The 26786-nt window shown below is 38.4% G+C and overlaps 1 protein-coding gene across 1 annotated transcript in view; it reads left to right on the top strand.

Moving 5' to 3' along the window:
• Window positions 1-26786, top strand: part of LOC145669499 (polyunsaturated fatty acid 5-lipoxygenase-like) — a 134222-nt gene that overhangs the window by 47210 nt on the left and 60226 nt on the right. The window contains exon 4 of the mRNA XM_081737679.1: window positions 1498-1629. Coding sequence (XP_081593805.1) covers window positions 1498-1629 — 132 coding nt within the window. The remainder of the gene's footprint in view (window positions 1-1497; window positions 1630-26786) is intronic.

Genomic DNA, 26786 nt, shown 5'->3' with positions numbered 1-26786 from the left:
TCAGAAATACCTTTTTCACATTTGACGCAAGAAGGTCAACGTCAGGAAAATGAGAACGAACTTCCTCTGCTATCCTATGTAGCGCGTGTGCCAAACAGGTGACATGCAGCATACGTGGGAATGGGCTTTTGCTGCACTTCTCATGTATGCAGCTCCGTCTGTGACAAAAAGAAGGACCTTATCGTATTTTACACATTCTGGCCACAGAATACTCAGCGATTTTGTAAATACCTGTGCAATTGCCGTGCCATTTACTTTCTCCGGAACTTTTGATGCAATCAAAAATGTTTGTGTGGCTCCTTACCTCCCAAAGTTCCAATTACAACGTTGGCAAGGGAACGTCCTAGAATATCGCAAGTTTCATCAATTGAAATCCATAATTTTTGTCAGCAACACTTTTACGGATATCGTCAATAGTTCTGCTGTACGCGCTATCAACGTAAGTCATTCTCAAAGATGATTCACTTGGAACTTTTTGTTTCGTGTATTTCTCAAGAAAGTTTCTAAAGAAAACATTTTCTAACTGCCATAAAGAAATGACCGCGTTAATTAAAGCTTCACACAGATCATTCGCAAAACTGTTAGTACGGGAAGCGGGATTCGTGACTGTTCCAAGAAGATTTTGAACCTTTTCACCAGCTGATTTGCGTGTCTTTGCAGAATTGTGTTTTACAGTGCTTATATGGTGTGTTACAAAATAACGCTTTTCAACGGAAACAACAGTTTCACATAACTTACAAAACAGTACAAAACCGTCTGTTGAAAACACAGTGCGCCCGAACTCACTCACAAATTTTTCCAACTTCTGTTGCCTAGAAAGACCAACTTTCGGCATCTTGAAATACTGAAACGCACATAAATACCAGTCCTGTATCACGCACGCCTAAGATTCACAATAGCTCCCCACCTGGCTACTTCTTGAAAGTAAGCATATTCGTTTGTCATTCCAAGAACCGAGTACTGCTTCAAAATTCCAAGAACTGAATACGCACTAGCATCCCTACCCCTCCACTTGTCACATTCCAACGGGAATAGACCAGTTATTATCAGACACCAAGATCGCTTGGCCAGATAAGAGCGACTCAGATCTGTGGTATGCTGTAATTCAGGAGTAAATAAAGAATAGTGGAAGAGAAAACCTGTGACAATGGCAACAAATTGCTTCTAAATTGTGAAATTGCACTTTTCCTGAAAATATCATGAAAATTGCAATAATGGCACTTTATGGCATTTTGCCATTAAATCCGAGCTTTACATATAATTCCGGCATCATCAAAGAAAACAATTAACCCCTGATTTTCGTGATGAGATAAACAGCATTAATTTTCATTCTAAATGATATCGTCAGCACTAATTTTTGGTGTATGTGTGATAGTGCTTATGTGGGCGGTGCTGTCTTCACGAACATAAATCCAGGGCTCTATACAATCATAGGTTCGATATGTTCTATAAATGCTAATGCGCTCGTATTTATATAATATTTGTATTTTTTTACAGCTAGATTTTATCAAATTGAGATCGAAGCTTATGGCTCAAATGTACTTTCTCCGTTGGAGCACAGAGCATTGGAAATCACTGGACGACATGAGAAACGTGTACTTGGACCAGACAAGCATGTATATGCCTCCGGTAAGTGCAATATTACTCTTTAGATCAGCCACCGGGCTAGTCTAGCGCACTAAAATCTTTGATTTGGCCCGTCCAAGGATCTTATAAAATAGAGAATCTGCCCTTACAGCAAAATTTTGAAGCCATACGTCACAGTTTCGCCACCCCTACTGCCCACTCCACCCAATAGGATCGCAATGTTTTGAGCCAACAATCATGGCGGAAACGAAACTAGCCAATCAGAGGATGGTGGAAACGAGAGTAGCTAATCAGACGTGCCGATCCTCCGTTGTTTTTTGGCTTCATCGATTTAATAGGGTGACGATACATATGAGCAGATCCTCTATTTATAACATCCTTGGGCCCGTCTGACCTGTTATTGATAATGTAATTCTTATCAATGTCTTAAACTGAGTTCACAATCTTTTTTAACTCTCGATCCCGCAGTATGAACTAGTGCTCGGAGTTTTAGGGTTAACAGGTACCCGTCCTCCCGCTGGTTACCTGATACATTCGATTTTACCCGATCGAATGCAAGCGCAGCTCAGAGCCGTTAAGCCCATTTGACCCTTATGACCCATTTGGTTCGTTCGGCCCGTTCTCCTCGTTTGTTTTTTTGGGTCATTAAAACCGATAGTCATTAGAGTCAAGAAGGCCTGTTGTAATCGTTCTTATAGGTCCATAGATATACCACATTGACTTGACACCCAGTCTTCTGTTCCGAGCGCTGCTGTCGACTGAAGGAATTCCCACTCCCTTTCGCTAAGGATCTCTCACTTAACAACAGCTGAACCCTTACTAGTTCAACGCGTGGGTGTGTCGAGGGTGAGCTTTAGTTCGCATTTTTTGCCACAACTCAAGACATTTTGGCAGCACTCTAGTAGATTAATTTTGAATCCGCACATACAAAATACAACAATTTGTGTTATAGTAATCGCTTAAAACTACTTTTTTATAAAATTAATGACAATATATGTTGTTTTCGCACAAATATCTAACATATTGTCGAGTAGTTTGTACTTAAAGAAAGAAAAGCATTGAAAATCGAAAGTACATATCAGTGATTTTTTTTAACGGATAACGTTCGAGAGTAGAAGTGTATCTTCGTGGCTAAGTAGCAAAACTGTGTGTTATCCTGGGTTTGATTTCAGGTGGAACATAAAGCCTGGAAGAAAGTTCCTGAAAAGATTTGCCTACGAAACAAAAGGAGCCTGTCTCTTCTCGACAAGGTATCACGAAAGTAATGTCTCATGCTGGAAAATATACCTGTTTCCACATTAGAATATCTCTTCTCGTTTCGCCACGTAAATTCTGTCTAATCTTGCCTCCTGGGCAATCCCTAAGTATTGCTGTGTATCCTTTACGCACAAGGCTTTGTTTCATATAACCTCGGTGCTGAAAAGGAACGCAATCCCTTCCTAAATGACGCCCCTGGATCTAGTGTCCGAGGAACAGATTCAATCTTTGATCTTATCCCTTTATTGCAAGTAGAAGTTACAGATATACTACTTAGAGTCTTCGTAGTGAATTCGCATACTTTAGAATTAGCTGTAGTTTATGAATGTGTTGGAACGAACTTGTCACTACTGCTTGGAATTACTACAGTCACTACTACAAATTAGAGACCTGCACGGGCCGGGCTTGGGCGGGCCGACACTGATTTCTTTCCAGGTCGGGCTGGGCTGGGGCCGATTAATTGCAATTCTTTAATAATTATTCACTTTCGTTAAACGATAATTAGAATAAGGGCAAACGTTGAAGAATTGTGCTCGTGAAAAATGTTACAAAATGAAACTTTTAAAATTTATCGGGCCCGGGCCGGGCTTGGGCCAAGAATTTAAAAAAAACATCGGACCGGGCTGGGCTCGGGCCGAAAATCTCCAAAACTTTCTCTACGGCCGTGCAGGTCTCTACTACAAATACTACGGTTACTTAGTACCGGTACCTGTAGAATACCCATTCTTCACACTAGGAGAGTGCGTTTCATTTTGGACATAAAGTACTAATGGGGGCTGGATTTGAATTTAAACGGCATCGGAAGTATCACTGTTCGTCTCAGCGACTCCGAAAACTATGAATTTGACACTAATATCGGTAATTTTCGACCATTTTTAAATATATCCCCCTCCCCTAAGTTGCACCGTCAAATTGAAATGATAAAAAAAAATATCCCAGGCCCGAACCTCATCAAGTTTCATATTTATATCCCTCTCATCCCCTCCGTTGTATCGTCAAAGGGAAACGATAACACCACTCCCAGCCTCGAACCCCATCTATGTTGAAAATTTGAGATCGGTTGGGTGTAGGGATGCGCAGGGTGTAGGGGACGAGTCGAGACAGGATTTTCCTGACAAAATTCGAGTCGAGACACGGCTATTCTAATAGAAAAATATACATTTTTCGAATCGAGACATCACTTTTACCGCACATTTTCGAGACGAGACAGCCATAAATCTTGTCTCGTGCGCATTCCTAGTTGGGTAGTTCAAGAGTTATTAAGCCACAAACATATTGACTTTCATTTTTATACTAGCTGAACCTTCGCTATTTATATATCGCACAGTCCTAATATGAGCATGAATCTCCTTCCCATTTCTCAGTATATCTGGGTGAAGGTCCTTTAGGAACACAATTAAATGACAGGAAGACTCTCAAAGGGAGTGAATTGCTATACACAAACATATATAAATGGAGTATTTTAATATATAGAATGTTAGGGGAGTTTGTGGCAAACTTGGATAAGTGATAGATGATACCAAATGCAAATATTTTTTTCTTGTAATTTCATATCCTAGTACGCCTCATCCTGGGTCCACAAACCTCCGAAGCTGCCAGCTTGCACCTTGCTATAGGTTTTGTCATTCAGATGAAAGCAAAGCGCCTGAAATGTCGATCAACCCACTATACACAGCTCCTCTACTGGTTGCCTTTCACAAGGGTATCAACCTTATAACGTCCTAGTGACAATATTATAGGACTACTAATAGGGTCAAAACGACGCATAAAACGTGGAATAGAAAAATAAAGACTTTTTTTTTTTTTACTTTGAATGAAAACTGGCAAATCTACACAAAATTTGAAATCGATCAACGAAAACGGCACGTTTCTAGCACTTGTGGATTTCGAGATCTCATTGTCGAAATGAGCAGTGTTTCTTCCAGATATCTATTTTTGGCGGGCAGTGCCCCCGGAGCTTTGAGAATGCCCTCTCGGAGGAAACCAAAATAATACATTTATAATATAATAATAAATAGAATAGTACCAACAGTGCCCCCCGGAATACTAAGTGTACCCCCAGGGAATATTTTTCCTGAAAGAACGACTGGAAAGGAGAGATCTCGAACATATAATTTTTTCTAGTATTTTAATATAGGCCTATAGCCTAGATAGATTCAAGACGTGGCTCCTCAAGAAAAAGAAAGAAAAAAGAAAAGAAGAAACATACTATCAGTTGAGAAAAAGGTCATTGCCATCTTCTATAAGTTAAAACTGTACTGTAATGTAACAGGCTCGCAACTAGAGGGGGCTGGGGGGCCTGTTCCCCCTAAATTTTTCGTGGTCCCTCCAGACCTTAACACAAAATGCTATTATTAATACAAAAAAAAACAATTTAGCTATTGGTAAGAGAATGTTTAATCACTTGCCCCCCCCAAATATATTCATAGCCCCCCGCAAACCTCTGTGGCTGGTTGCGGGCCTGTAATATAACGTATATATGTATATATTATTCTTTGAAAACAAGAAGAATAAAGAAAATGTCGTCCCTTTTAAAGCGCCGCCTAAGGCCGTGCTTACAAAGTCTCTTGAGAAACCCGACTCTGAGACCTGCTGAAAGCACTTTAAGAGCGAGAGCAATTCAATCTGTTTTGCATAATCTTGCCTAGAGTTCAGTTTGAGGTGTGACAATCATTCGCGTAAACCGGAAAAGCATTTATGGAATATCCAAGAAAATCTGCGCACCTGCTTGCTACTTGAAGTTCGAGGGCGTAACTCATGCGTGATCAAAGTTATCGTAAAAGTTCTCAGGTAAATAGTAGTTATGAGCACGCATCTACCTTATCAGGAAGCAAAGCAACTTCTATAAAATTACAAACAAAACAAAAATTTAAAAAGCAGGAGTCAACCATATATGCATGCACGAGCTTCGTTACGCAGTTATTTTATATTTGTGTGCACGCAATGCTTCACACACGCATCTGTTAACTGTCATTATTCGATCTCCGTTCTCACATGTAATCAAATTATAAAGTCCCTAAAGAAATATTGCTTGAATGGCTGAAATAGAGCTTATATATGACGCTCCATATATTTGTTCAAATTTTTATTAACCTTTGCAATATTTTGGGTCAGTGTTAACATATCAAAACTATATCCACGGGAAAAACAAATGTCGACTGAAAGCAGGAAATTCAAGTTATTATTTAGTTCAAAATCTTTTGTCTCGCGAATTCTGTCGAGAAATTTGAAGCCTAAAATATATAAAACGATAATCATTCCTGTTGTGCTGTATGCTTGCGAAACTTGGCCGCTTACTCTCAGGAAAGGACACAGACTTAGGGATGCGCACAAGACAAGATTTGTGGCTGTCTCGTCTCGAAAATGTGCTGTAAAACTGATGTCTCGATTCGAAAAATGTATATTTTTATATTGGGAGAGCCGTGTCTTGACTCGAATTTTATCAGGAAAATCCTGTCTCGACTCGTCTCGTGCGCAACCCTACACAGACTGAAAGTATATGAGAATAAAATGCTGAGACGAATATTCGGACCAAAGAGGAACAGGAATGGGGAATGGCGGAAACTTCATAACGAGGAACTACATAAGTTATACGGTTTACCCAACATTGTTAGGGTCGTCAAGTCTAGGAGGCTCAGGTAGACAGGTCATGTAGCCAGAATGGAAGAAAGTAGAAACACTTTCAAAGTTTTAGGTCAAAATCCAATCGCTAAACGACCATTAGAAAGACCTAAGCGCAGATGGGAGGACAATATTAAGATGGATCTCGCAGAAATAGAAATACAAAGTGAAAACTGGATCCAGTTGGGTAAGGACAGAAGTCAATGGAGAGCTTTTGTGAACGCGGCCTGTCCGGTTCCATAGACCATAGAGTTAGTTTGTTTGTTTGTTATAACTATTAAGCAGCTCACAAGAAATATCTGGAATAATTTGTGACTCAATAAAGCTTTTTGGCATTCAGTTAGCAAAATCCTGTTAGTACCGTGATTACCATGCATTCATGGTTCGGACAAAATTGTAATCACAACGAATCAAGTTTTCGAATGAAATCAAGCAGTTTCTCATGAACGAGGATTTTCTCGTAATTTTCCCAAATCGGACTCTTGAATATTTTAGGAGCTTCTACCAGGTCCGAGGATGTTCGTATATTCAGGGAAAAGGGGAAGTGTTGTTTAGTGGTAGAGTGTTTACCTTTGGTGCATGTTGCCCCTGGTTCGATCCCCGGCCACCAAGTAAGTTTGTGGTGGACAATATCGTGTCCGTGGGTTTTCTTGTTATTCCCGTTTCCTCCCTCTTTCTCATTCCATCAATGAATCTTTCATCATTCATTTGCTTTAATGACTGTCTCCTTTAGCCTAAAGGGTATAATCGTGCTACGTTAAACTGAAGGATTTCATATTTTCAGGAAAGATACCTTAGAAAATATATCCTAGGACATATTTGAGGCTATTTTTTTTAGGAAGAGGTCAATGTAAAAAGAAATAACTCCAGGCAAGCCAATTTTTATATATTAAAACGTTAGGTTTATATATTAGTCTTCAAAGAAAAGTTTATATGTTTGTCTCCAATCCTTTCGACAATGATATCTCGAAAACCACAAGTGCTAGAAACGTGCCGTTTTCACTGGTCGATTCCAAATTTTGTGTAGATTGTCCAGTTCTAATTGAAATTTTAAAAAAGTATGGCCGTTATTTCTTTACTACACTTTTAGGAATACACTGGAAGTGTTGATTTTTTAATAAAGCACCATATCCTACTAGTTATACATTCCACCACCACATATTTGTATACGTGGGTGGTATATATCTCAGGCGTTTGTTTCATGGGCAAATGATAATGAAAAACGAAGGATAACCATTTCTTCAGTCTAAGATGAATCTTTAATGTTGGGAGTGTTTTACCCGATGAACACCATATATCACTGACATTATAATTAATTCTATATATGTAATGTATTTGGTTATTACATACTACATGCAAGAAGAAAGAAAACACTGATCATATATGAATTACAAACTCCAACCGAAAGTAGGCACAAATCTTGCAAACAGTGCGAGATATTGGAAAAAATAATCGAGAAAATACCCCCTTAATGGTACTGCTTGCCGATTTTTATCAAGACGTCTTTCACTTGTAACTGTAAAGGGACATGTACAGATGTTGTGAGGAATGACGAGGAGATTCATGCCCATATGTGAATGATACGTTGTGTAGAGAGCGCAGGTTCAGCTAGTTAATAGTTAAAATACATATAGCAGGTAAAAATACATCAACCCTGAAAATTAATTTCCTGTCTTTTATGTTAAGATTTAAAAAATGATATTAAGATATTAAGATTTAGTAAATTTAGTAAGATTTAGTAAATAATTATTTACTAAATAAATTAATGACTCCTATAGATAATATAACAAAAGGTGAAAGAAAGTGCATTAACATGCATTTTTATCTACTGCAATGTGTCATAAGTAATTGTAACTCATTTAGTTCCTGTTTTTTACTATATTTTTATGGAACCTGAAATTTATTTTTGCAAGCGAACCTGCATAGTTAGCGTTACACCATAATTCTATGCGAATATATATATATATGATAAGGCACCCATGACAGGACACCCATGATTAATCCCCGCCTGGACCCTGTATGTTCTAGTCCAGAACTGACCATAACATATATAAAAACTAATAAATTATCAATACTATGCAATATTTCTTCTCTGGGTTCTAAATACTAGGAAAATCTTGACTTTTCCCTCATTCGGTTTCATTCCATTTAGAATGATTGTATTAGAATCACGGACGGTTGGTGTTTGTGTAACGCAATAAACCATTCTGCTCCGTTAAAACCTCTGTTTGAGTTAGTTCTTTTGTTTAGTCTGTGAGAAAGAAACTGGATTAAGGAACTTATAAACTTGGTTAAACTATTTCCACGTTGGCTTCCTCAATGAAGTTAGTCGGAATTAAATAAACACAATTTCATTAGATCAGAGAAACCTTACGAATCCTTGCTTAGTAAGTTAAAAAGCATCCCAAATATGTTGCTGCAACTAAAGGTGTAACCATCCATACAGATATAACGTGGTAGCTCAGTGGTAGAGCGTTCACCTCTGGGGCGTGGGGTTCTTGGTTTGATCCCAGCTCGCGCCAAATGAACTTTGTGGTAGACAAATACCTTGTGCGTGGGTTATCTCCGGGTTGTCCCGTTTTTCCTCCCACTTTCTTCATCCCACCATTTCCGATATTTTCATCACCATCGTCTCCTTTAGGCTAGCCGGCATAAGCGTGGGACGTAAAACTCAATGATTTCATTTCATTTTCAAAGAGATAACGTAGAAGGTAAGGCACACGAAATGTTACTACAATTGTTGTGTGTCTGGTGTGTGGAGTCCTTGGTTCGATTCCTGGCGAAGTAAGTTTGTGATAGACAACATCGTATTCGTGGGTTTTTCTCGGGATACTCCCCTTTCCTCCCACTTTCTCATTCCACCAATTCTTCTATCATTTACTTGCTTTAACCATGCATCTCCCTTAGCGTAACTTGCATAATCCTGAAAGATTTAATTTGATTAGAGCAGTGGTTCTCAACCTAATTTCTATCACGACCCCCCATTTTATCATATCCTCTTGCCAGCGACCCCCTTATAATTTCTGGTTTGTAATAAGGTTGTGCTGGATTTTTAATATACCTATTGCGGAGATACTCACTTGAGCGGGGAACGAAACAGGGAGCCCATGCACCAGAGGTGATCACTCTACCATTGAGCCACACCGTGTGCCCCACGAAAAATTCTGAACTTGAGGGAAACAAGAAATTCTCTACTTTTTGGAAATCCAGGGTGTCTATCGGTCATGAAAGTCACGAAAAAGTCACGAAATTTAGCTTTTGGGTCATGATTTTTTTTTTTTTAACTGTACAGATGTAAGTACAGATTGAAAAATTTTGTTCTATAAAACGTCAAAGTTCACTATCAAAAATGTCGATTTGTCGCCTTTAGACGCTACCAAATCGCAAGCAAAGTACGTTTCTATCGCATGGATGAAAATTCGGCCTAATTCGCACTCAAATTCGCACTCTTGAAAATATTAGGAAATTTTTATGATTTGGTAAAGAAAAGGTCACGAAAAAGGCCCCGCAATTTCATTTTGAAATTTTAGTAGACACCCTGAATCAAAGAACGAAACAACAGTGTATGGTAATTAGTAATTAATAAGCACATGAACAAAAAGAAACTTTATTAGAAAGTCCGTGAGTGCAGCATTTGGTGAAATAAAAAGAGCGGAAAGGAAATTAAGGAATAAAAGTCGCTTGCCGTACATTTGAATACTTGTATAGGAAGCATCATTATCTACGTCAAGCGTTGAATTCTTTGCCGACAACGACTATTCAATGCCGGCCGGAGATGCTTCTGAAATTTCTCGCTTCCTTTGATCATTTGAATACCGTATTACTTAAGCGGTTTTCAATCTGTTAACGCGTGACAAGCTTACGAGCAACTATCAGCCAAGTAGTTCGTGTAGACAATGTAAATGTCTATTACAATACCAGACAAGATTTGGCGCATAAAAAGTTTCTAGGCAGAGTGCTCGAGTTGTTTTTCACGTAAGCAATCCTGGAGAATAACACGAGGTGTTGCTGAATATCGCTGTTTCAATCAATATCTTTCTTTTAGTTTAACGTCCCACGTTTATGGCCTTTAGAATATAGTACATTCTGTTAGTTTAAGATTTTCGTTCATATTTGGATACCAGCATGAAATTTTGCACAAGATAGCCTGTACTTGTTCTTCGTCAAAAAGCGTCGAAACACAACTCCCTTTCCTGGGGCCGCGATGGCTCAGTGGTAGAGCGTTCACCTCTGTTGTTTGGGGTCCCGAGTTCGATCCCAGCCCTCGCCAAGTGAATTTTGTGGTGGACAAACACCGTGTGCGTGGGTTTCCTCGGGGTTTTCCCGTTTCCTCCCATTTTTTCATTCCACCATTTCATTCATCACTCATCATCACCGTCTCCTTTAGCCTAACCGGCATAACCGTGGGACGTAAAACTCAAAGATTTCATTTCATTTTACAACTACCCCTCCGAGCAGAGAGGGAGGGGGAAAACAGCCTTAGGCTAGAGGTCTGCACGGGTCGGAATTTTTAGCCCGGGGCCCGGCCCGAACCGTGAATATACAATGTAAGGCCCGGCCTGAGTTCGAAATATGTTTTAGCATATAGGCCCAAGCCCGGCCCGAGGTCATGTGATAATCAAATCAGCCCGAAATAAACCCGAATTAACAGAAACTTGATAATTAACGCAAAAGTGTGTCTTTATTTACAGCAATTAGAGGTTTCATTTTGCAGTTGTGTTTTAAAAGTTCTCCAGAAAGAACGGTTCAACATACTGTATATCGTTGTACAGTATATTTACAAAGTTAGGCCCGAGAAATATGGTTGTATATTTAAAAATTTACGGCCCGAGCCCGGCCCGGACCCGAAGTGATATATGCTTTGTAAGCCTGAGCCCGGCCTGGGCCTGAAGTGATATATGCCTCGTAAGCCTGTACCCGGCCTGGACCCGAAGTGATATATGCTTTGTAAGCCTGAGCTCGGCCCGGACCCGAAGTGATATATGCTTTGTAAGCCTGAGTCCGGCCTGAGCCTGAAGTGATATATGTCTCGTAAGCCTGTACCCGGCCTGGACCCGAAGTGATATATGTTTTGTAAGCCTGAGCTCGGCCCGGGCCCGAAGTGATATATGCTTTGTAAGCCTGAGCCCGGCCTGGGCCTGAAGTGATATATGCCTCGTAAGCCTGTACCCGGCCTGGACCCGAAGTGATATATGCTTTGTAAGCCTGAGCTCGGCCCGGGCCCGAAGTGATATATGCTTTGTAAGCCTGAGCCCGGCCTGGGCCTGAAGTGATATATTCCTCGTAAGCCTGAGCCCGGCCTGGGCTCGAAGTGATATATGCTTTGTAAGCCCGAGCCCTGCCCGCGGGCCGGGTCGGGCTTAGGCCCGAAACCGTGCAGACCTTTAAATTAGGCGCGCAAAGATTCCATATTAAAGCATACTTTTTGAACAACATGGCTTCTCATCTAGTTATGAAATAAGGACGATTATGAAGTTAATTGTTTGTGAAGAAACTAGCTAATGTCTGGTACACATTTCATGCACCCCTTCCCAAAAGGGAAGGGGGGGAGGATTTGGGATTTTCAAAATTTCGCCTTCCTCCGCTGTAAGGGAAAGAGGAAAGTCCCCAAAGAGGTTTATAAGCCTACTTATGGGCTCAAATTCTAAATAATCAGTGAAATAACCGATATTGCAATTATATTAGCCAGCGTGCGAACTACCAGGGCTATAAAGGGGAAATCCCCCTCTGTAGAACTGAATGTCTCCCATAAGTTGTGAATTTTCCCAATGTTTTTAATTTTCTCGTATGTACACTTCATTCCCCATGTAAAATTTCCTTTAATTCGCACATTCTACATCGCATCCTTTTCTACAGTTAATTATCTTATCCAATAAGGTATTGTTCATTTGTCTGTGATAATTAGTATATAAACATATAATCAGAATTTATTATAATTTTGTTTCCTTTTCATATTTTTATATACAGGGCCGTGCCGTGGAAAATCAGCGCCCGGGACGAGAGTATACGGCGGCGCCCCAATACATAGTATATTCCAAGCAATTTTTCCTATATTTTTTCCTTTTTTCTCCCAAATTTTCACCCCCTCACTTCGGCTCCCGGGGCCGTCGCCCCGCTCGTCCCCCCGACGGCACGGCCCTGTTTATATATATACATATACGTAAGGTAAACTTTGTTAATTACAAAGCAATTCTTAGGAAACTTTGTCCATGGATGTTTGCATTAGACCAGTGGTTCTCAAACTTTCCGATAACAGGGACCCCTTGTTCATTCGGAAAATGATCTGCTTACACCCTTGCAACGCTATCTAAAATTTCACGTGGTATTAAAAGCTATAGTAATTAGAATTAACACTGAAAAGAAATTGATCAAGTAAAATAATACAATAAAAATTTATTCTAAAGATACATGATTCTTTCCTAATGAACGAAATTTCAATTAAAAATACAGTAAGTTTCAAGACTTAAAATCAATGTATTTTTTCTCCTTTCGAAGGAAATCCACTTGATAAACAATGTTCTCAAATGTTGGGTCACTAATATAAAGAATGAAATTCTTTTGTGCTTTTTCCATAATTGCATTGAAATGTGGAATAAATTTTATCACCATCAATCTTAGGTCCGATTCCACATTAAGATGATTTCACTTTAAAGTTTTAATACTGCAAAGAGCACAAAAGATCTTCTCACATAAGTAAGTGGTAGGGAAAGGCATCAAATGTTGCAATGCTTTTTTAGACAACTCTTCATACTTACAGCGCACACGCAACCAATACCTACAAAGTTCATTTTCTTTGAAAACGTTTTTACATGAAGTATCGCAAGATAGTTCCAACAGCTGTTCTTGTTCTGTGTTAGAGAGATTCATACCTTATATGCCATGGATTTCTTCATTAGTGAAAGGATTTTCAATCCAACCATTACCAATTGTGGGACAGGGAAATATTCTCGAAAACTTGCAGCTAATGCTTTCAAGTGTCCTACAAGTGTTTTGTGCATTTCAGCAGAGTTTTTTCACCTGAAGAATCAGTTAAGTCCTTGAGCACTGGAAATGATGAATAGTTGCTGTTTTGTACTCGCACCGCCAACAGCTGCAGTTTGTTAATCTACAAAATACCTCTTGCATAAAAGTTATGAGGTGCATTTTATTACATCACATTTCAAATTTTAGGCGTCACGGACCCCACTTTGAGAACCACTGCATTAGACCATTTGAGCCATGCAAGGTGGGTACCAGTTTTTGTAAGGACATTGAATGAGCTGGAAAGTCTCCATCCAAACATTCATGATGAATTTATGAAAGGAAAGTTTGTAAGTTAAAAAAAAGAAAATTTTCTGCACTATCTGATGACCAACTACATGAGCAAAATAACAAAGAAACAAAGGGAGTAGCAGGTGCAGTAGATGTTCATGAAATGAAATGAAATCTTTAAGTTTTACGTCCCACGGCTATGCCGGTTAGACTAAAGGAGACGGTGATGAGAGATGAGTGAAATGGTGGAATGTAGAAAGTAGGAGGAAACGGGAGAATCCCGAGAAAACCCACGAGCACGGTGTTTGTCCACCACAAAGTCCACACGGCGCGAGATGTAGATGTTCTTGAATCTCCATCTGCAGTTTTGAAATGGATGGTTGCTGAAACAACTGTAAACCACACTAAAACAATTTGAAGGTCTGTACTCACAGGATGGATATGCAAATGAACTGAATCACAGACACAGAGAGAACACAAACTCCTTTGAAAGAAAGTTCCAGAAGCATATAAGTGGTTTTGTTAATTCATTTGAACAGCATGGCATTCCTTTTGAAGAACATGTCCTCTCTACAGCTGTGAAAAAAATCAGATGTTTAAAAGAAGCAGAGAAGTCAGTTCGGGAGTCCAAAGAAAAATGTACCACTTCTTACAATATGTATGTAAAGGAAAGGCTTATTGAAGGGAAGTTATCTTTGTATTCTGCAATAAAAAGACGCAATTTAACATTGTTTATAGTGAAACAACCAAGTCCGCGAAAGTGCTTCAAGTGAAGGACTTACGAAAAGATGCAAATGTATTTTGCAAACTGTATGTAGCTACTCAAGGATGCGATGGTGATATTGCTACACTTTTTGCGCATGAAAACCACTTCTACCCACCATCAATTAGTGAGTTTGAAAAGCTTCGCAAACAGTCCAATAAATCTGACATTTTGAATTGCATCAAATCTGGATTTGTTGAAAGTAGTCGTAATTGCCTGACAGATTGTACGGCTTGTGTTGTAGACGGAACAGTCTTTATATATATATTGGTTGCATTCTGCTACATCCAGGACATTTGAAGAATTCATAGACAAAGTTTTTCTTCGAACAGTAAAAGATCAACTTCAGAATTTTGGAAGACTTGACATTATTTTCGATCGATACTTGAAAGATAGTCTTAAATCAGACACCAGATCAAATAGAGGTAGTTGGCAGAAAATACTTGTGAAGCCTACAACACCTTTTCCAAAGATGTACAATAAATTTCTCCTTGATTATGACAACAAAACGCAACTTTTTCATCTTCTTGCCAAAGCAATTTCTAGATTTGAAACAGGACCAAAAAAATACTAATAGGAAGTGCTGAACATCGAGTTCCTTGCTCCGCTAAAGCATTCAGCAGTGAAAGTGTTGTCCTATGCAATCATGAGGAAGCTGATAATAAACTTCTGTTGCATGTGAAAAACTCACAGTTCAGTTAGGTCACAAGAATATCGTCCTTGTTACAATCGACTCCGATGTAGTAGTTATTGCTGCCGCTGCTCTTTTGCAGTTAAAGTCACAAGGCTTCCAGGATCTTTGGTTTGAGTTTGGCAGTGGCAAGAACAGGAAATTTTTCCCACAGCATTTTCTTGGAAAATCTTTCAGATAGCATTCGTAATGCATTGCCATTTTTCTATGCATTTACAAGGTGTGATACTGTATCAATGGAATTGGAAAGACCAGGGCTTGGAATGTTTGGTTGAAAATGCCAGATATCACCCAAGTCTTCAATAACTTGTCAAATTCTATGGAAATACTGAATACCAAATGATCGAATGGTTTACGGTCCTTATGTTTGAACACACAAACACCACCAAAAGTGTAAATGAATGCCGCAGAATTTTGTTCACGAAAAGAAACAGATCAATCAAAAATATCACACCAACAGCAAATGAATTAAAACTACATGTGAAACGTGCGATTCTGCAGACAATGATTTGGAAACAAGTGTCTTCAACGCGAAATGGAAATTTCACTATTTACTTAATTTGGATGAAAAAGGAGTTTCTCTATGTACTAAAACACAACAATACACTCAGCAAGGCTATGTGATAATATGTAACAAAACACACAATCACGTAACAGTCTCGACGATGTGTGTGTATCATCAGATGAAGACACAGTTATTGTGTCGAGACTGTTACGTGATTGTGTGTTTTGTTACATATCACATGGCATTGCTCAGTGTATTGTTGTGTTTTAGTACAAAATGGAAACAAGGTCTGATAGAATATTTATAGGACATTTTCCTGAACTGAGGAGGAAAATAAGAGTTCCTCTAGTGGGTATGAATCACTCTGGAGTCTGGATAACGGTCCCAGGGGTTTCGAAAGCATGTTCTGAACTGATCTGGTGTCACTGCAAAGTAATGTGTATAAGAAACTGCAGGTGTGAGAGAAACAACCGTCCTTGCATTTCACTCAGGGTTGTGAAAAACCCAGGGTTTTTAAAAACAACTCTGCCCAGTGGGTTTTATTGGGCAAAATTAGGTTTTATTGGGTAATGTTGGATTTTATTCAATTTTGTACTTATACTTAAAGTCATATTCCTATTTAATATACCATTTAAGCATATATTTTCTACTGTACACACGAAACTATGGAATTCCCATGTGAGACTGCGGTAGTTCACGTATGGTGTGGGTTCCTAGTTCGATTCCAGCTTCCGCCAAGTGCGTTTTGTGGTGGACAAACATCGTGTGTATGGGTTTCTCGGGCTGGTTTCGCCATGCCACCATTATTATTCGTATCATCACAGTCTCCCTTAGTCGTGATACACAATCATGAGACATTGAACTAAACTTAGAAATAACAGAAAAGAAAGAAAAATGATGCACAAGAAGTCCATGAATCCCATACGCGTTTCATGGATAAACTTTGCACATTGACACTCACTTATATTTCGATTTCTAGAAAGGAGGAAGTACACAATTTTCTAGAGTAATGATGAGGTCGATAGTTTTACGTAATACAGAATAGAAATGAAATCCTCTCTTACACTTATGATTCAAATCCCTGAGCCAGCCGTCCTGAATTTCAATTAAAACACGCGGGGCAAATACTGGGATAGTACTCAAGTCCAGGAGCCAGAGATAAAAAATGACATTATTGAATGGATGTTGTTTTTCTAAAAGAAATAAAGTTTTTTTAAAAAAAAGAACTTAAATGTTGGACATGGATTTTTTTCTCATTTTCAGTTGCCAATTTGGTTTCTTACAACATATTTTACGATTAAAGGTATTTTGTGGTATACAATAACTGTACTGTGCTTCACATACTCCATCAGATGCGCAAGAAGAATTAGGGAGTTCCACGAGCTGATTGCCGTTAATGTTGAGAAGATAGAGGTGTGTCTTTAGTAATTTCCTTTTTCAAGTGAAGCGTTCTCTTTTTGTAATTAACTGACACATGGAGAAAGACGTTTTATCTGTTTATATTAATACCCAAGTATGTAACAAAACAAAGGAAATGTAGCCGCATTACTTTTGATTCCATACTAGCTGAAGTGCCCGAGAATTAGGCTCAAGGAAAATGTTTGAGGCTCGTCTCCCCCCCCCCCTTAGGATACGCATATCAATGAAAGTGTAGTAAGATATTATATTTCTGGCATGGATTTTTAACCCCTTTTTCCCTTAGGAAAGTTACCTTCCCCTTCCCTTACGCCCTTTAAGGAAAGTTACATAATAATATCCCAGTTTGAGGTAGGTACTAAATATCTTCTAAAACTCATTTCAGACTGTTCAAGCATATCCCGTGACGCGATTACGAACAACAGACATCGTCGACTTAACTGTTAAGAAAGAAATTATAGAAAACATCGTCTTTCTTTCCTTAAAATTGAAATTTTCAAAAACAGTCAAAGTAAAACAATAAACTATTAATAATAATGAACTATGTACTAAAATTCATTTCCAACTGTTCAACCATTTTCCCGTGATGCACAAACAAACAACAGACAACATTGCTTTCAATGTGAACAAAGGAATTATAGAAAATCACCCCCTCTTCCTTAAAACGAAAATTTTCAAAAACATTGCAACACATGACAGGTTATTTTAAATGAAAAGTTTATATACCGAATTTAATCTTCCTAACTTGGCGAGCTCATGACAAATTGTATTTTACATGAATTTACATGAATTTTGAACTTCCTCTACTCCTTCTTCAATGATGCGCCCTTGAATCAAAGTAATATCAAAATCCCAGCTCAAGGTAGGTACTAACTACTGTATGTTCAAAAATTCATTTCAAACTGCTTAATCTTTTTCCCGTTTGATGCGATCAGAAACAACAGGTAAAATCTCTTTCAAACTATAGGAAATGCTTCCCTTCCCCGCTTAAATTGATTCTTAAAAGTACTGGGACACAGGTCCACTTACTTTTAGTGGGAAGTTTACATAAAAAATGTCATCTTCCTAATTTGACAGAATCGTGAGATACTAACATTTTCGCATATATTTTGACTATTAGCTCCGCCCATATAACACACATTTTAATCAAAGTAACTTGATTAAACACCTAGTCAGGGCCGTGCCATGGGGGGGCGAGCGGGGCGACGGCCCCGGGCGCCGAAGTAAGTGGGCGAAAAATTCGGGAGAAAAAAAGGAAAAAAGATATGAAAATTGTTTGGAATATATGTATGGGTGCGCCGTCGTATACTCTCGCCCCGGGCGCTGATTTTCCACGGCACGGCCCTGCACCTAGTACGAAGTACGTGATAGCTGAATCCAGAAATTCATTCTAAACGGTTTAACCGTTTTCCCGTGTTGCGCGCAGAAACAAAATTATTTTCATTTTTATATAATAGATCAGTGGTTCTCAAACTTGTTGTTATCGCAACCCACATTAAACAATAAAAAGAATTTTGTGGCCCACCTACTTTTATTCAAATACACATTGACACTCTACGTAATGGTTGTGAATTTAAATTTTGTAAATCATATCTCTAATTCAAGTTAGTTCAATAATAGTTCGTATGAGTGATTAACATGTTATTTATTTATTAACACTCCGAGCGAAAACAAGGTAGAGCTCGATGCTTAAATTTTAATAAATCAAAATTTAGTTGGTTTCTTTTATGTCTGTCGTAAATATCTCATTTTAAAACTAAATTGTAATGTAAATTTACGAATATAGTGGTCTTGTCGGTACAAGAACGCCAGTCGGTGACGATCGAGCAAGTGTAATGTAAATTTCTTTCTCAATAAATGTATCTGTTATATGAAATTGTACACATGTGCAAAAAGTGTTAAATTGTACACATGTACATAGAAAGGTCTCACAGAGTTGGCACTACTCCCGATGCAAAGCCCTACTAACCCGTGACAGATTTTGAATCACCCACTCTTTTTCTACTCTAATCCAGCATCTCTACTGACTGTACAACAAGGGTACACAGGGCTCTGAGTAAAAACGCACTCTACACCTCATTAACAAACACCTCCAATTTTCGTTTTCTGAATAAAACCAACAAAAGTTTCTGTATCAAAATAAAATTTTCATAATTAAAAGGAAAACTTATCGCGAGCCACCAAAAAACGACCATCGACCCACCAGTGGGTCGAGATCCACACTTTGAGAAACACTGCAATAGATTATAGTTGAACAGTGAATTTGATTGAGCGCAAATAAAATTCATTATGAATGATTCACAAAACTTTTTTTTGTTTGTTTTCAATGGTGTTCTGTTCTGGTTGTAAATACATATTTTAAGCCAATTTTGAAACTAGGCATAGCTACATTAAGTAGTACGATTTTTTAAAAAAGTGATTATAACCATATTACGATCATTACTTCAATCCAAGTTTTGAAGTGTATTTTTTGAGGTGGGCTTTTTTGGGGGGGAGGGGTTATTGTGGGTTTTTACCCAATAAAATCCACTGGGGAATTTTGGGCTGGGAAAAATTCCAACAACCCTGATTTCACTGTGTTACTGCGATGGACAATGCGCAGAATAAATTCATATACTTGAACAGTTCGGTTTACTGTTTGAAATATCTCTACAGCCAGCAGTGATAACTCTAAATGTTACCCAGTGGCGGCGATTGGACGTTAAAAGTGGGGAGCAAGATATGATCTGAATATTTGTATATCAATGTTAGTTTTCCTGGTTGTTTCTAACACTTTGACTGACGAAAGGTTGTATAACTAATAGGATACTATATTTTTCAGTTAAAATGTCGTATATCGTGTTTCATATTTAATTAAGTAAAGTGACAAGAGCAACGCGCATTAGGTACTAACCCTTGATTCCTTGCTCATGAACATCATTAAATTCTGTCTGTAAAATTGTGTGATCAGATTACTTAATAACATATTTGCAAAACAAATAAATAGAAAGGATAATATTAATCATACTAATGAATAATGAGGCTTGTTTTGTAGAAGTTATATTGAAATTGAGGATTAATAAACAACTTACATTTTTAGTTCCACACTTGCCATTAAATGTGTCATTACTTTTAGAAAATGAAAGACAGTAAATACTACAAGCATGTGCTACGATACAATTGTAATATTAATTCCTTTGAATTGCAATTAAAACGCAATTCCAGTAGCTGTCTTAACTCCACGGGGAGACAAATAACCCATACCCACTTACGCAACGACAAATATTATATGGTACAACTTTTTCTATGAACCAGTAATATATGCAAAAACTTTCCATTTCCAAATTAAACTATATACATTAACCAGTTTAGATTATGGCTTTTTAAAGGTAAATTCAGTCAATCAGCTACAGCATCATCCCTATTTATCCTAGGATCATGGTTAGTATCTCATTCTCTTCAGAATAGAACAACTTTTCAAACGGTTTCATTTACGTTTTCCTATCATGTCCCTAAGGCGGGAAATTTTGAGGGAAACATGAATTTTTCTGATTTTTTTTAAACTTTGATCGCCTCTGAACCCACTATGTTAACGCACAAATCTCAAAATCAACTGAAAAATAAGAGAGGAGTGTACTAAATGTGTATAAAAAAGACAAGCTTCTATCTTGAAAACTAAGTGCGAGAAAATGTTTACCAATGAGCTAAGAACATTCCCACAATGCCCCAGATGGCCCAGTTGTAATACAAAATTTTCCTGAGACATACCTATTTATCCTAGGATCATTGTACGTACATCATTCCCTTCAGAATAGAACATACTTTCAAACGGTACCACTCACATGTCTCCATCTTGTACCTGAGGTTGGAAAATCATGAAAAAATGGATTATTTGTTTAAAAAATATTTCTTCTTTGTACTTTTTTGCCCCTCTCTACACCCTTATTTTAACGCAGAGATCTAAAACAAATCTGAAAAATACTAAAGGGTGTACTAAATGTGTGTGCAAAATTTCAATCTTCTAGGTAGAAAAGTAAGCCCGCAAAAATTATATCTCTATAATACTCCAGATTTTCGTATAAAAAAAAGATCTCAGGTAAAAATTCCCTGAGACATCCCTATTTATACTAGGATCATGTTTCGTACATCATTCTTTTTAGAACAGAACATTCTTTCAAACGGTACCACTCACTTGTCTCCATCATGTATCTCAGGTGGGAAAATCACGAAAAAAGGGATCTTTGTTAAATAACTTTTTTACCTTTTTGCCCCTCTGGACCACCCCGTTTTATCGCAGAAATCTGAAAAGAATGTGGAAAATATTAAGAGGTGCACTGAATGCGTGTGCAAAATTTCAATCTTCTAGGTGCAAAATTAAGCCCTGCAAAAAGTAATAAAAAAGTCATAACAAAAAATGTTTTTTTAAGTTTTGACGTAATCACACTACATCTCGACGCAGAAAGGCGTGAAAGCATATGTAACGTGTTCTACAATGCTTCCAGTCTTGAGAAAGAAACAGAAGTAGAAAGCTTTTTTTGGTACTTTTTAAATCGAATAATGAAGATTCTAGCCTATCACAGACAAATAGATTATATGATTTAAAAGAGTTAAGGGGTCACTTAAAAAAAGTGGGGGGCAACTGCCCCCTCTTGCCACCCTAATCGCCGCCCATGATGTTACCATTAGTGTCAACTAGTTTTTGGAAGGGGGAGGGGCTAAAATATTATTTTAGATTTTAGTGGCATACCCTGATGGAAATAGCAACAATAACTTTTTTTTCCAGTGTGTAAAGTGATTACTTAGTTCTATTTTGCGTTTGTTTTTAAAGGTTTTAGTTTTTTAATTATCGAAATATATTTAGAAATAAAATATCGGCATAATATGATAAATTAAAAAGAACAAAATAGTGCATGCCATAAGAAAAGTAATTCTCTGAAACGAATGCTAGTAGTGAATCTAACATTTGAAATCTCTGAAGTGGAGATAAACAAACAAGACTATTTTCTTTCATATTTTAACGTATAGTCCGCAGCAAAAAAAAAAAAAAAAAAAAAAAACTGCAACATGAACATGTAAGTTTATTGTGAAACTACGCCTAACAGCGCAGGGAATCAACATAACGTCTAAGTGGCACGAATCACGCCAGGAGAAACCTCGGTGTCCTCCCCTGCACACTTGTTTTGGAGCAAAGGATTTCGTCGTTTCACAATAAACTTACATGCTCATGTTGCAGGTTTTTTGCTGCGGACTGTACAATAAACCTGTTCTCTTAACTTTGTAACGGTAAAGATGTTAAAATATATTTTCTTTGTCTAATTACTGTCAATAATTTTAATTACGAGTTATAAATAGAGAACAGTACACTGCAAATGCATTTTTATTGCGAAGTAAGATACATTCCATAAAAATCTGTGAAAGCTTCAACATCAACAAAAATACTTAAAAAACTATGTTTTCTTAACTGTGTGGCGTTGACGAACATGGCGTTAAGAAATAAATGCTGCCCCACCCCTTCCTAAACTGGCGGAAATGCTAAGATAATTGCAAAATCGGTTATTTCACTGATTATCTAGAATTTGGGCCCCTAACTAGGCTTGTAAATCTCTTTGGGGATTTTTCCCTTTCCCTTACCAGCGGAGGAGGGGGAAATTTTGAAAATTCCAAATCCTTCCCCTTCCTCCCCTTGTGGGGTATTCGAGGGGGATAAAATGTATACCAGACGGTAGTTTCTTCACAAAAATGTTAACGACGCAGTCATCCTTAGGGGTCTATATCATAACTAGATGGGTAGTTATGTCGTCCGAAAAAAGTATGCTTTAAGAGGCCTTATCACTGTGAAATTAAAATACCACTAATTTTACAGTTATTTTGTGATATTTTCAAACCTAAAAAGATAATCAAAAATGTGGAACAAGATCGCCCTAAACAATATTATTTTGTATGAGGTACCCTTATCACGAGTCACCTAGTAGCTTTCTGTCTGCAGCCATTTAGAAACGCGAAAATAATTGCCGATTTTCTAAATGGCTGGAAATCGAAAGCAGATACGAGAGGGGACCCAAAAAAAACGGGAATTGTGCTGCAGGGGGGAGGGAGAGTGGGGGAACCCATTGTTGTACCAATTGTCCGTTACGATCACGTCACCTGCGTCAGTGTGCGAAGTTGTGTCGCTGTGAGTGCATCGGTTCGCTCTTGAGAGTTTGTTTAGTAAACCAACTTTTTCCAGTTCGGCGAAAACGTGATGGCAGATTATCGAGGCGGCTGTGAAATTTGGTTTCCTGTTGGGGAAATCGGCCGCGGAAACTACTGTAATGCTGAAGACTGCTTATGGAGATGCTGCCCTAAGTAAAACCAGAGTATACGAGTGGTTTTCACGTTTTAAAAATGGAGAACTGTCAATTGAAGACCAACTCCGTTCAGAACGCCCCTCAACTGCAAGAACTGACGAAAACGTCGAAAAAATCAATGCCCTCGTTCGTGAAGACCGTCGCCGAACCATTAATCAACTCTGTGAGATGTCTGAAATATCGTGGAGTTCAATTCAGAGGATTTTATCAGAAGATTTGCACATGAGAAGGGTTGCAGCCAAATTTGTCCCTCGCCTTCACACAGACGAGCAAAAGGAGCGTCGACTTGAGGCATGTGTTGAAATTCAAAATCATCTCAAAGAGGACCCTGACTTTTTTGCCAAGGTGATTACTGATGATGAATCGTGGTGCTATGGCTATGACCCCGAATCAAAGCAGCAATCAAGCCAGTGGAGGAGGTTTTGCCACTATGGAGGAGGTAAAACAAAAATCGCTGGAGGTCATAAAGAAGATCCCGATAAGTGATTTTCAAAACTGTTTTGAACAATGGAAGGATCGTTTGCAGAAATGTGTTGCGGTCCATGGACAATACTTTGAAGGTGATGAAAGTTTGGTGTAAAAATATTGAGAAATAAAGAAGTTACGACGAATTTCCCGTTTTTTTGGGTCCCCCCTCGTAAGTGAGTCGCGATAACGGTATCTCATGCAAAATAATATTGTCTAGGGCGATCTTGTTCCACTTTTTGATTATCTTTTATCTATTTGAAGATATGACATAATTACTGTAAAATTCGCGGTATTTTAATTTTGCCGTGATGCGGCCTCTTAATATGGAATCTTTGCGCACCTAAGGTTATTTCCCTCCTCCCTCCTCTGCTCGGAGGAGGGTACGAGTTGTGTCTCGACGATTTTTGACCAAGAACAAGTTACAGACATATTGTACAAAATACGGGGCCACGCTGGCTTAGTGGTAGAGAGTTCACCTCTGGTGCTTGGGGTCCCGGGTTCAAACCCTGCTCCCGCCAAGTCAACTTTGTGGTGGACAAACACCGTGTGCGTGGGTTTCCTCGGGGTTTTCCCGTTTCCTCCCACTTTCTTCATTCCACCATTTCATTCATTACCGTCTCCTTTAGCCTAACCGGCATAAACGTGGGACGTAAAACTCAAGAATTTCATTTTATTTAATTTCTTGTGCAAAATTTCATGTTGGTATCCAAATATGAACTATCAAAGGACTAACAGAATGCAGTATTAGGCTGCTAAAGGAGACGGATCATTAAAGCAAGTAAATGATAATGGAAGATTTGGTGGAATGAGAATGTGGGAGGAAATACCTGCGAAAACCCATGCCGGCCGGGGATTAAACCAGGAACCCCACACACGAGAGATAAGCGCTTTACCACTGAGCCCCCATGACTCCCACTGTTTCAATATAACTTAGAGATTGAGACTACGAAGTCATTTTATACATTATAATTAAAATCACATTTTTTTGTTGAAAATTCTATCCTAATGCTTTCCATATGTTATTAATTCATTTGACCCAAGCATAAATACCTCACTTGGCACAGGTAAAGTTACAAGGTGCCACCAGAAATAGTACTTGGAAAAAAATAAAATACCTTCACTAATTATTTTCTAATTTCCCAATGATCATCTCCTGTTACACAATTTTCTTGGCGCCTGCCCACTAATTGCGTACAGGTTTGTAATATTACTGAGGGATCCACCGAGACCGGACTACCCCCAGAACTTTTTTTAAAAGTAATGAAAAAATTGTTTAAAGTAAAAAAAAAACAATAAAAAAACTTCCCTGAGGCTGGGTTTGAAGCGATCTCTATTACTAGGACGTGCGATAGCATGCTCGGCCACGAGAACTAACAGCAGCTGGCGTTTGATTTGTGCCATATGTATGCAACGTGGCGAGAAACGGATAACTCCAACCAATCAGAACCGTGTATTTACAGGCTGTCTACAAAAATTCCAAAATGATATTTCGTGACTTTTTCGTGACCTTTTCTTCACCAAATCATAAAATTTCAGTAGTAGAAAATGGATCGATCTGGAACAACCTAGGCCAACATTGGCCAACCTAGGACAACTCACAAGCCCCTGGGAAATTGACCACCGTACACCGTGAGCCCACGGTCTTTTACGACCTCCATTTTAGGGGTGAATTTATTCCCTTTTATGAGCACTTTTTAGGGGGTGTATTCGTTCTCTTTTACGAGCACATTTTAGGGGGTGAACTCGTTCCCTTTTTCAACCCCTATTTTAACATAGCAGAAATTACACTGAGACTATGAACACATAGAAGAGAAGATAACACATAACACTACGTAACACACAGCAGAGCAGATAACACATAAGAGTACGTAACATAACAAGGGTGTACTCGTTCTCTTTTATGAGCATATTTTTCAACCCCTATTTTAACATAGGAGATAACACATAAGATTACGAACACATAGAAGAGAAGATAACACATAACACTACGTAACACACAGCAGAGCAGATAACACATAAGAGTACGTAACATAACAAGGGTGTACTCGTTCTCTTTTATGAGCATATTTTTCAACCCCTATTTTAACATAGGAGTTAACATATAAGATTACGAACACATAGCAGAACATAAGACTACCTAACATAACAAGGGTGTATTCATTCCCTTTTATAAGCATATTTTTCAACCCTTATTTTAACATAGCAAAAATTACACTGAGACTATGAACATACAGCAGAGCATAAGACTACGTAACACACAACAACCTCCATTTTAGGGGTGGACTCGTTCTCTTTTATGAGCATATTTTCCAACCCTTATTTTACCATAACAGAGACTACGAAACATAGCGGACATAGCACAGGGGGTGTATTCATTTTCTCCACCCTAATTGAACATAGCAGAAATTACACTGAGACTACGAACACACAGCAGACCAGAGAATACATTTTAAGGGGTGTACTCGTTCTCTTTTATAATTACTTTTGCAACCCCTATTTTACCATAGCAGATTTTTCAACCCTATTTTAAGACAATGAATACCTATGTAACATAGCGATTCGATACGCTCTTTGAACCGATTTGGATGAAACTCGGCATATGGGGGTTTTCGACCATGCTGAGTACGAATATCATACATTTAGCAATAGGTCATCAGGTACTACATGTCCCAAAATTAGTGGTCATCGAGGTCAAAGGTCAAAATACTAAAAACCCAATAACTCGAAAACGAAGCAACGTATTGAGGTGGTGTTTCCACATTTAGCAATAGGTCATCAGGTACTACATGTCCCAAAATTAGTGGTCATCGAGGTCAAAGGTCAAAATACTTAAAACCCAATAACTCGAAAACGAAGCAACGTATTGAGGTGCTGTTTCCAAATCTAGTAATAGGTCATCAA

This window comes from Thermobia domestica, chromosome 14, assembly GCF_964235325.1.
Source record: "Thermobia domestica chromosome 14, izTheDome1.hap1.1, whole genome shotgun sequence".
Taxonomy (NCBI): domain Eukaryota; kingdom Metazoa; phylum Arthropoda; class Insecta; order Zygentoma; family Lepismatidae; genus Thermobia; species Thermobia domestica.
This window is presented reverse-complemented; position numbering and strand designations above follow the sequence as displayed.